At 35.4% G+C, this 12,933-nt stretch overlaps 1 protein-coding gene across 1 annotated transcript; it reads right to left on the bottom strand.

The window, feature by feature from the left end:
- Window positions 1-1,405: 1,405 nt before the first annotated feature.
- Window positions 1,406-10,591, bottom strand: LOC110720025 (serine/threonine-protein kinase STN7, chloroplastic-like). Its single transcript, XM_021899032.1, has 10 exons — window positions 9,978-10,591; window positions 9,775-9,867; window positions 9,276-9,395; window positions 9,044-9,142; window positions 4,655-4,823; window positions 4,478-4,571; window positions 4,081-4,174; window positions 3,921-3,977; window positions 2,792-3,205; window positions 1,406-1,864 (listed from the first exon to the last, which is right to left on the bottom strand). Exons 1-10 carry the CDS (start codon window positions 10,410-10,412, stop codon window positions 1,703-1,705), a joined length of 1,737 nt encoding a protein of 578 aa, XP_021754724.1. The 5' UTR covers window positions 10,413-10,591; the 3' UTR covers window positions 1,406-1,702.
- Between the last annotated feature and the right edge of the window lie 2,342 nt (window positions 10,592-12,933).

Here is a 12,933-nt window from a genome sequence, read left to right as displayed (position 1 = left end):
GTACATGTGGGTAGGTTGTTACTTGTTGGTGCATTGGTTTTTCTCTAATTAATTTTTCATTTGTATACATTCAATGAAAATGAATCAAACAACAAATTTATGCATTTTAGCCGACAATTTTTTAATATACCTAATGCCACTTCTTAATCAGTAGGCTCCACAAATATCAATAGCCTTGAAAATTTTATCAACAACAGGATCTAACTCTAAATCTTTTTATTTATTTTTCTTAAGAAAAACAAAAATGTTTTCTCTTTCTAAAATTTGATTGTACACTCTGTAATGTGTGGCTTTTAGTGTTAGTTTCAAGTGTTTTAAGGGCAGACACATTTATGGGAAAAAAAAAAAATCTAATTGATTTTTCAGATATTGCAAGATAATAGGTTAATATGGCCACACTAAATTGGATTTTGTCAATAGTGGCAACTGATTGCTAGAATTATGTGCAATGGTGAGTTAATGCTAGATAAGACAAGGTAATGCTCCAATTATGTATCAATTGTTTCATAATTCTTTCTACTACCTCCGGTAATTATTATGTGCAACAAAGGAATATTTTATATCTCAAAAATAATATTCATTTCTTGCACATAATAATTAACGGAGGCAGTATATCATTGTTACTATGCTTTTGAGATTAAATTTTGATTATGTAAATTTCTAAATAAATTGATAAGATAATATCAATGTTGTTAAAATAAAGAATGAGAAAATCGACAGTAATCATGACTTTCGGTAGAATAGTAGAGGTGGCAAATTAGTAGTTGGTTTGGATCAATTTGATTGAAGCCATTAAGGTTGGTCAAAGGTTTATTGTTAATTGATTTATCATTATATAGTTATCAATATTAGTCATGTTAGTTTATAGGGGTTTGGTGAAGTACACTTTAAGTTTAAATTGGATCATGTTACAAGTGCATTTTAAATAAAGAGCTATCCTATTGGGCCAAACTCCGCCAAACTCCACTCAGGTCAAACTGGCTCGAGTTAGCTGATTAAACATTTTGAGAAATGAGTCAAATGAGAGAATGATGAAGGATCCCACCCTAGTAGGATGAGCCCCCGCCTTAAAATTGATGTATACAATCCTTACCACTAAGTCAAGTTTAGCTAGGAATACTCAATCCTAATTATTAAGTTCTAATTATTCATTCTATGGAGTACACAAATTGAATCCACCTTCTATGAGATGGGAAAATTATATGTTACACGTGAGTAACTGATGCTCATGTCAGCTCCACTCTCTCTAGAATCTGAAGATCTGAACAACAAACATATTATAGCATGAAAACAGAGATATGCTTTTAGATAACTGAACTATCATATGGTACATTATCTGCATTTAAACCGTACAAGTTTCAATAATGCATAGACAGCAGATTTGCAGAATTATGGAGAAAGGAAGTGCAGAAGACAACAGTTGCAGTAACATTAAAATTATGCAAATGTATAAAACAACCTAGACATGTATGCAATCTTCTGTTTCTTTTCTGACAGTGAATGTTCTGAATTATAGTGCTGAATTCACTACAGTGTAACCTGTACATAATTGCTAACTGTATATGAAAAAATCCATAACAAATATCCAATAAGAAAAAAAAATCTGACAGCAACCACTTTAAGTCTGGACCAGATAACAGTTAAAAGATTTACAAACTTTACAGATAAAGTCAACTTGTTGTATATAGTATATATACAGTCCTCACTCCTCTTTAGGGATCCACCTGCTCCACCACATGCTCTTCCTTGTCTGGTTGAGTTCGTCGATGCTCTCATTAAGTGTTTTAATGATCTTTCTCTGTATCCGGAGAACCGATGCTAGAGCGTTTCTTTGTGCACCTCCCTTCTTTTGTGGCTTTATCTCCTTCATGACATGAACCAGATTACATTACAATCGTTGAAAGAAAACTTGTAAAACTTTTATTTCGGTAGTGGAAATATAGATACACCCTCCATCATAAACACTACTTTCTTAATTTCCATTTAGAGATAACAAAAAAACTATCATCCACCTCTACATGATTTCGAGGCCTTTCTCCAATATTAATGTTATAAAGAGTAGAGACAGTTTTCTAGGTAAAAGAGCACTCTTTGCTCTCTATCACTTGGAATTAAAATTTACTTTTTTTTACTACTAATTAAGATTGTAGACCCACTTCTAGGAAAATCCAACTAAAAATAAAATGGTAAGCCTGTCAGCTTTTGCTCACTGCAACAGCATAACATGCCTTTGGCCAATTCCAGAAAATATGACCAACAAAAATAGTTGGTTGTGCTGTGGGCTGTTGGGCAAGTAATTCAATGGGTTTTATGCCCATGAATCCGTCTAATATTCAGGCCTACTCTGCATACAAATACATCTCTTAAAATGAGTACAGGTCCTAAACTGCACACAAATGAACCTCAAATACTTAAGGATGAAAACCTACAATTTTTAGAGTCAAACTATAAAATTGGAAAAGATCAACTGGAAATAACCTTTTGAACTTAAAAAAACTTCTCTGAAAAATACAATAAATTTTTATCTTAAAAAAAACCTGCAGTTCAAAAAAAAGTAACTCTGTTTTGTATCAGAAATATATGAACTTGGCTACATACATGTATGCATTTTAAGATGTGCTGATCTAATTCAAAAGTCAAAACATATACATATAAAGTGTAAGTGTGTGTGAGTTTGTGTATGTGTGCATGCACATGCATGTTTATATATCCACCAATGGCAATATGTGCCTCATTTTTTTAAAAAATGAAAATGAAAAAATAAAGGAAAATCATTCCACCATATGCATACCCTGAGTTCCTGCAGCTGAGCTTCTGTAAATCCACCATCCTTTGTTGTTCCTGATCTGGCCATCAACTGAGTGATCCATTTTGCAGCCTCACCATAATCCTTTTGGGTGGCCCGGAATAACTGCAACCTAAGATTTTGCATGAAGGACAAAGCCAAGAGGCCTTCCCTATCGAAATATGGGTAGGCTAGGGCAGCTTTTGCACTCAGCCGTTGTCGTGCTTTGTATCGAACCATAGAAGTCAGCAACTCCCATCCAATCCCTCCATCTAAATCTAACAGCTCAAAGCCTCTTTTGAGATCAGGTGCCGCTCGTGGCTCAACTGAAGCTCTCCATGCATTTAAATCATATCCACACCTCTTCAACTGACGGTTGAACTGGATAAGGTTACTGTCAGAACGCAATGAAGGGAAGGCCTGCCCATGGAAAATATCAGATGAAATTCATACATCAACCAGAAAAAATAATGCAGATAGAGGAAAGAACTGAAACTATTGTTACAAATAACATATTCATCTTGGTAGCAGGTACATGTGTATTAACTAGCCACATAAATCCTGCTTATGGAGTTCCAATCAGATAATGAATCTCAAAGGCGATATACATCCTTTGATCACGCAATTTCCATCAGTTTTAGGATGGATTGTATGAATGTAAGGTATCAAGAAGCTAAATACACTGTCTGAAACTTTGCAAATTTCTGCCATTATCTTGAGTATCTTTTCTCTTTCCAGGGGAGGGATCACAAAGAACAATACAAAATCAGAGTAATCGGCAGGGAAAAAGACCATGTACACTGAAGTCTATTTTTCCTTCATCATCCAGTAAAACCACTAGAAAATCGCATAGCAAGACAACTATAAGTTTGTGACTTTCATAACAGAAATATTAGGATTTTCAAGCCATTTGCAAATGAATAAGATGATATTATTTTGAATCGTGTAACTACAACGTATTTCAAGTACCTTTGCTCAAGCTGTCCAGCATGTGTCAAATTAAAACATCTGACCAGACAAATTTAGCTTAGAAAGTAAAGTGGGTACAGGCCATACAGCAAAAGAAAAAGCACTTTTAAAGAGAACATCAAGATGCTCTAGAGGCTTCACAAAATAAACCGGAGTTGTTGCTTACCATTTGAAGGAATATGAGACCAGCACTGTATATGTCAAATCTATCCGGCAAATTTAACTGTCAAGCACAAAATCCTCAGTAGTTTAAGAAGACGAATCATAGCATGATATTTACTATAAAGCATACTTATAAGTCAAATAGATTCTAAACAGTGCAGGACCTGCCATAGGACTGGGGAAAGTGCAGCAGCCACAGGAGGTGATGGTGCTGAAGGAGTTTGAGTGCTCATGATATATTGCTCTGGTGCAGCATATCTAACCAGAAAAGACATGATCATTAATCTCATAAGACGAAGACCGATAAGGAATATGGATGTGATAAGTACAAAATTCAATTAACAAAACCATGGACAAGAGCCCACTAATGTTGTGTTCATTCGCAAAATGGAATGACCTGTCAAAGTTTTTAATATTGACTGGAATCATATAAAACGCCTTTTTAAAGATGCTACATGCGAGACCTTCTAAATCATTATGAAGAAATTGGCAAATAAACTATAAGCCAGTTCCTAGAGGCTAGACAGATAAAGAAACAAAATATACAGGAAATTAATTCACCTTGGATCCAAAAGGAACTCTTTGGGAACATAGTTAATGCCTACTCGTAGATCTGCTGCAGCCCCAAGATCAATAATCTTGAATGTACGGGTACCTGGAAAATGTCAATAGCAGCAGGGAGAAAATCAGAGAAGAATGAAACCAGAATAAAAAGGACAGCATAGTCATAACCGTTACCTTCAGAGAAAATAATGTTCTGAGGCTTTATGTCTCTGTGAACAATTCCAGTTGAGTGAAGACCGTCCAACGCAAATAGAAGTTGCTTCATTATTGTTTGTATGATTCTATTCTCCCGCTCTAATCCCTTTGGCAAGTTTTGTACTTTTCCAAGAATCATTGTTTCAGCCTATAATACCATGGAAAACAAGCAACCGCATAAATTCTTGTCAATCTTTCCATTGCAATTTCAAGGAATCATGTGTAAATGAGACCCATCCAAAATAAGTCCATAAACTGGAGGAAAGTAACACTTAATCAGAGAGCATACTGTCAGAGTTCATGATAATTGTGCTATGAGCCTCTGACCTATGAGAAACATAAAACGCAATAGTGCTAGCCAAATATCATATCTGCTAATCAGTGCACTATAAGAAACTTCTATGATCCTCCAAATCACAATCAATTTCAGCATTTTCTTTCACTGTCAATGTTTAAATCACCAAATAACTGAGAAGTAATAACCATGCACAGCAAAGATAAGCACAAAAAGACACTAGTTGTAGCACCATTCAACCCCTGAAACTTACGATGACAGTGTATAAGAAAACGTAGCATTAGAGACTCCTCTTTCTAGAATTTTTTTTTGAAATTATTACATCTACCAATACCTCTACTAGGTGCTCCAAATGACCAGAACTACAAATAAATACAGCCAATAAGCCATAATGGACATAATAGTCAAAGATTATACGAGCATAAACAGTACCCAATAGGATATATTACAGCCAAAAAAACAGCATTATTTCAAGAAAGGGCCTTCTCCCAAAAGCCCAATGTAATATATGACATTAATAATAATAGTGTTGTACTTTTTTAGTTCTTCACTCGTAGCATACAGGGCTTCACTAGGCTAATATATATAACACAAAAGCTGACCCAAAGAAGCCACAATGACCCACATAGTAGACTTTTGAACTTTCCAGCAAGTGTTTTATACAAGTGGTATATATAGTACAAAGTATATATAACAAATATCAAAAATAGCATCATAATTATAAGATTTATAACACTCGATTAATGGTTCACCACCCCTACGCTTATTGTAAATTTCTAAAATTCCCATCATTACTTGGTCGGCGATTTCTCAATCCCTCTTTTATCTTCCGAAATCAAAAACAGCCTTCTCTAGATCAACAACAGATGCAGCTATGCATATTGCTTTTGTATTGTCATTATTTATAGATGGTAACCACAGCCAAAGCTAATGCAAAGCTTCTTGAAAAGCCTGATAAATGCTAGCCAACTATTCCCACACCCATAGCCTCAACCCTCAAGCCATAAAGCATTTTGCTAATTGCCATCATTAAATGTCAAAAGTTAAAAACTAACCCTCAACTTTTCTTACTGGTGCATCTTCTGATCTCCGCCTATCCTCAATGTCCGCTACTCTAACTTCCCTCTTAATATTTTCGTTTCTATTACACATCCATCTCAATATACATTATCTTCCTAATATGATCCTTCCCGAACATTTTGATCCATATAACAACGTTGGTGTGATAGCCGTCTGATAGATTTTCCCCTTCAACTTCAAAGGTAAGCCATGGTCACACAAAACCTCTCCATTTGAACCAACCAGAATTAATCATGTGGGATCTTGGTCAATTGCTCCACTCTTTTGCAAAACAAACCTAAGGTAAAAAGCACTAGCTTATGGGCACTTCCTTACCATCCAATGTTACTATATACCCACCCAACTTCCTTGTAGTGCTAAATCTACATTCCATGTACTTAGCCTTCCTGAGTTCTAGATTTTACCTTTACTGCTCTAATTTGGTATCAACCCAACTCTAGTCTCATCAATCAATACAATATCGTCTTGTAAACAGCATACACTAAGGTGTCGTCTCACCTTGGATAGATTTTGTTAATTCATCAAATATTGTTGCTAAAAGGAAAGGACTTAATGTCAGACCTTGGTATAGTCCAATCATAAATTCATAATAGTGAAATCCTCACTCCCCCGCAAATCTATACATTTGTTTTGACATCTCGATACATATAAACAAAGTTGATATACTTACGAGGAACAACCTTCTTAAACATTGTCAACCAAAGCACATCTCCTCATTTTATTACAGTATTTACCTTAAGGAAGGTTTCCAAAGCAAAATAAAGTGAAGGGTTGATAACAACTAAAGGTAAACCTTCCCAGGCGGCAGGCGCTGCAACCCTTCACTTCATTTTAACATTTTATTACAGTATTTACCTTTAGGAAGTTTTCCTACAATGTCAAACTGGAGCAATGAAAAAAATAACACCAGAGTCTCATTGATGAATTGTATGGAGCTAAATTTGACTAAAACCTTTTACCTTTAACACATATAGCAGGTATCTGTTTGTAAACAAGATCAGCAACCCGATTTTCTAACTAGTAAATAATTGACATTCACATTGTGAATGTATGCTAATGACCTTAAGGTAATCTAATGCAGTTCTTCATAGCCAAAAGAAGCTACAACCAATTATGATAACCAGAATCTTTGTATCCTTACATGGTATCAAACAGCATAAGGCCACCATGTTCACGACCCTATAGCTCTAATAAAACCTTAATCCTCAGACATCTTATAACAGAAGACAAGTTTCAAACCAGCACAATTATTTATTTGGTAGGTATTTACACATGTGAAACTAGTCTGAACTCTGAAGAAAAGTTGTTCAGACCAACAACTCCTTTGTGTATGATTTGTTCAGGTGATTCATTACAGCATTGAGTAATATCCACTTACCCTAGAACTATGAATAGATAGATGCTTATGCAAGATGGCATACTTTAAATACAAACAAGGTTCACAGTAATTCGAGTCAGATTGCAACATCAAGCCTTCCATCGTTTATCTCTTCAAGGCATAGTGGCATACCTATTGCAACTATCTGAAGCGGTAAGATTAATAAAACAAACACAGAATCATCACCAATGCAGCTTTCTTACATTTGAATCACTTTAGTTGCGCACTATGCACTTCCCCTGAATCCCCTCACAAACAGAGTACAAATAAGCGCACCTTAGCCACTGGGGAGCTAAGTGATTTGGGTCAAGTGCTTTTTATATATCTAAGGCAAAGCACACAACTTTCTCTTTTATACCAATTTTTTTAAAAAAATATTTAATTAAGTACACCTCACTTCAACAAGGCGTACACCTATTGCCTAGGTATGCCTTGAGCATTTTTATACATTGCTCTCAATTATATATGAGAACTTGTCTCTAGCTTTGTTTGTCCATCACTTTGATTAATTCATTACTTAGTAAAGATTCACTTCAATGATTACTATTACTTTGTTAGCTCAATTATACAATTACATGCAACCAAGAAGGTACTATTATCTTTAACTAATAACTAGTGCAATATTAGTCTAATACTGTACTAATTTTTTACACTGCATACAGCAACACCTTCCAAAACCTGCCAACAGCAGACTCCATATTGGATGATCTTAATTTTTTTTGCAATTCAGAATGTGCAGCCAATAAAGATCTCTACTGAAGTAATCATAAACAACCCCTACTGCAAAACAAGGTTTTTAACCTAACATGGTCATTGTTAATTCTGTCCCAATACCGATAGATGACCTTAATCAACAAATATTTTTTGAAAAAAAATGACAAAGAAGTTCAATAATGATTGAAGACCTTTCCTCAAAAAAAAATAAAAAAAATAAAAAAAATAAAATGACTGAAGACCTAAACAATGACCAAATGGATCAGGTGGAAGTCTTTAGTAGGAAGCTTCAAAAAAATCAATACTTCGTACTACATTTCTAAAGCATAGCAAGGCATCACTATCAGATTTCCGCTCACTCTAACACTAGATAGAGCATTCCATACCTAATCTCAAGGTTATGTCTCTAAAAGCTAATAAGAATATCTGGATTATTAGTATCAAAGATTAAATTCAGGAATTCATAAATAATCGGTGTCAATATACCAAGCATTGTGAAGTCAAATTCCTCTCAATACTCAGTACCTAAGCATGGGATTAAGGCTTTGATTGATTGACTCGGTACCTATGCCTTAGAGCATAATTTGGCAACTGCAATAGCTTAAATTGATCATAAACCCAATGTTTCAAAAGATAGTAACACAGGTATTAACAAGGTGCAGCTACTGCCTAAAAGACTCTAGGCTAGGGATCCCTCCTTTGAAATGAGAAGATATTATTACTGTAAGCAAAAAAAAGAGTCTAAAAACTCGACTTGATCCTCCTATAAATGTAAGACTGAGAAACATGGACAAAATAATAGACAAGGAGAATAAATAACAAGTTTTTGACAGTGTCATAAAGCGCAATTTTTGTAATACAATATTCATGTTCAACTGGGTCAATGAGAGAGAATACCAACATTGTAAGGGAATTCCCTGCTCGTCAGTAAATCAGATAGTGTTGATTCTCCCTCAAAACGCCATATAAGCCAATATTCACCTTCCTTCTTAGAAGATTTCTGGGACATGTCCAAAGAAACTACATTCAGCACATTACCTAAAAAGATGGAAGACAAATATGAAAGAAGATATAGTTGCAAATAATTGGTACCAGCCCAAATTTTCAAAAGGTACAAGACTGAACCACAGTACCTCCATGAAACCATACAAAAAATCAGCACAACTACTAGCACAAGCCCTTCGCACACGCTCATTCATCCAGATTTCTACAGCACCATACTCAGTAGCCTTTTTCACGACCAAATCACCTTCCTGTAAGGCAAATTATAAGCACCACACTACCACAGTATCATTTCCAAACCAAAGACCACCAGTGCAATATGAAAATCTATAAAATAAAAAATAAAAATAAAAAAAGCTAGAAGCACTGCACATAAGAACAAATTGATAAGATCCATGCAATTGAACAAGATCATTACATGAGTATGTCAATCAATCACTGGTAAAATACAGTAGAACTACCAATTATACAATTAACTGATGAACTCAGAAAACTTATTCTAAACAACAAACACTCGCAGTTGCATACATCAAACACCATCAATCAATCAGTAAACTACCTTTAGGCCAAATAAAAACCAGAATAGATAAAATTATACACTCATCATAGACAATCAATCAAAAAAGATACCTTCACAGACGGCTTCTTGTTATTGGCTAAAGAAACCTTATAAACAACTCCAAAAGCCCCTTCTCCCAATTTCTTTCCCAACACAAAATCATCCTGTAACAAAATGAACAAATATCAGTAAAATTAACCACCATACATATCCAAATTAAGCAATCACAAATCCTAAAACTACAAAATCACAAAACCCCTATAAATTTAACAACCTTTTTGAAAGTGGGTCTGAAAATTCTTTCAACAAAAGCAAGCACAAACATATCCCAAAACCCAGGAGCCACACCAGGGGTAGCCCAAAGGTAAGAAACTGTCCCAAGAGCCAAAATCACCCCAGGAACAGTGAGTGTTAACCCATTAGACCTTGGTAAAGTGCTCCTATAAATAATGTCTCCACACTCCATAACTGTACAAGGTAACCCAACTCCCACACCCACAAAAAGGTCTCGAACTGGGTCAAACAACTCAAACCCGGCACCGAAAACCATACATCTTTTCCTTGATTTCAAGGTGGATAATGAACTCAATTGGGGTTTAAACAAAAGGGGTTTCCCCAGAAATTGAGTGTGAGATTTTTTAGGATTAAGGGTATTGAAAGTGGGACAAATTTGTCCTATTCCTACTCTATTTGCTGCAATTGCTGCCATTTTTAAAGAAGAATTTTGCAAAGGGGTGATTATAACTTAGCACTAGGAATAGGAAACATCTGAGTAACAAAATGTTCCAAAGTTTTTAACTTTGCAACAAAATATAAAATATCTGGATTAGAATGAAGAAGAAAAGCGACAGTTTTTTCTGTTATGGCAACCAATTGTAGCCATATTTTCTCATTTTGAAATTAATAAAATGTTGGGTTTTGTTTTTGTGGAGCTCAAGCATTCTTCACTTCTTTCTGATAGTGACAGTGACAGTGACAGTAAAGATGACAAAATTCAGAAGAGGATTAGCAGAAAACATACACCACCAGTTACACATAGATAGTTATGGGTCAGTCACTCAGTCCAATATTTGGAATGCAGAAAAACCCATATACGAAGTGATCATTGGGCTGGTTTATGGCCTACTATTATTTACCATCCAAAAATGTAATCCTTTCTTTTATATACTCCCTCCGTTTGGGATGTCAGTGGGGCGGGTCAAGTTGGAGACCCGCCCCATCGCCGCCTAAATAGGGCGGGATGGGGCTTGGTTTGGCGGGTGGTAGGGTGAGGATGGGAATAAAAATCATACCCGCCATGGGTGATGGGGTGGGGGTGGATTTTAAGTTGTACCCGCCCCATCCCCCCGCCCTGCCCCTGTAGACACCCATTTGTGTCTCCCCAAAACCAAACCCAGTGATGAGTGTCTTTCACGCCGAATCATAATCAAATGAAACGAAAGTGTGGAAAGGTCTAGTGTTGCGGAAAGTTTTATTTCTTTTCTTTTCTCTTCTCTCTGTTTTGAAAACTTTATTTTAAGAAAACAGCCAATCCAGTTTGGTTGGTCCATGATATGGGTCCAATAGTAGTATAGTTAGATGGGGCTTGCAAAGACCTTTCCAACGATATATTATAAGCCCAATTCCGATGAATATTGAGGAATTTATGGCCAATTTACTAAACTGGGCCCGGTTTGAGTTTTAAGTACGGCCCAATGACCTAGGGGAGGGCCTAATATGATTTATCATTCCTAATGTAATTAGGAATGGTTTTGGTCTTCTAGAACATTCTAGAAGGTTCTTATCATTCTTAATTCAATTAGGATTCTTTAGAGTTTTAATTAGATCAAATAGCATTTTCGACTGAAATTATATTATTTTATCTTCCAATACGGTAAAATTATAAGATTTTCGAAAACGTGTTAAAAGCCGGTTTGGCGTCCAACCCCAGGCCTTGGCGCCTGGAACCAGGACTGGTGCCAGACGCCAGCCACTGGCGCCTGGCGCTAGCCACTGGTCCTGGCGCCAAGTTGTTTTTGCGATCTTCAGACTCTGTTTTGATAAATTATCTTTTTTGGCTGATTTTCTCTATAAATATCGTATCAAAAACTCCGTTTTGATTGACGGATTATCATCTATCATCCACCACTTCTTTTATTTTTAAGTTTTAATAAATTCCGTTTTCATTCATCATCTACAATCTTCAATCGTAAACAAATTAGTTTATGAATCATTAATCTTTCATTCATTCTTTCTAAACTTTATTCTTTAACACAAAATTCCGCATTCACAAGATCTTGATACACCTAGCCATATTCGAAGTTGCCTTCACCCTAGACGTGAAAGGTTTTAATTTCTGAGGGTTTGGTCCCAAATCTCTATTTCAATTATTTAATTTAATTGCTTTGTTTATTATTTTCCTTGAATTTACTAACGTGTGTATTTTGTAATTAGAAAGAGGTACGAGACATCCAAGTAAGTACTTTATTGATTAATTGATTTTATGATGTAGACATCATGTTTATATTATTATGATTCTTAGTATCATGTCTAGGGTGTTTTTAATATTAAGCGTGATTAAAAATATGATGCTTCCTATGTTCTTTCTAACATTTATGATTATGATTGATGATGATTATTTATTATGTTGCTTGATATATATTATATATTGTTATTGCTTGATCACCTTTTATTGCATGTTTAAAGGGAATTGGTATTTGCAATCACGCTTGATAAGATAATTAATAATCTTGTTAGGTTAATTGTGATTATAATTCAAGTGATCGCCAATAATAGTTTATTTGTGCATTAATATTCAACCAACATAGATTAAACAGGTTTAGGGTTAATCCTATTGATTGCATGTTAGTCAGAAAGCGTACATGAATACGATCAGAATAAAGTAGAGGCCTATTATTAGGGCAGGTTCAATCTCTTTTAGGTTGGATTTGTACCTTCATCCCCGAACCCTATTTTGGTTCATGACCTTATGGAGTTGACGATCTCTTGGATCGTTAAGGGGTGTAACCTTCACCTCGTGAACGATTTACATGTTCCTTAAAAACTTGTTGGCGACTCTTTTGCTCTATCTTCTTCCCTTTTGGACGCCACCGTACTTTAGTGTAAGATCACAGTGGGGTTCAAGCTAGTGGGATTTTAAAGGCTTGAAACTATTCCCTACAGTTTTTGGCGACTACACTGGGGAGGATTTCTATTTTAATTCCTGAATTTGTTTCGGCAATGATTTAGAA

This window comes from Chenopodium quinoa, unplaced genomic scaffold, assembly GCF_001683475.1.
Source record: "Chenopodium quinoa cultivar QQ74 unplaced genomic scaffold, ASM168347v1, whole genome shotgun sequence".
Taxonomy (NCBI): Eukaryota; Viridiplantae; Streptophyta; class Magnoliopsida; order Caryophyllales; family Amaranthaceae; genus Chenopodium; species Chenopodium quinoa.
This window is presented reverse-complemented; position numbering and strand designations above follow the sequence as displayed.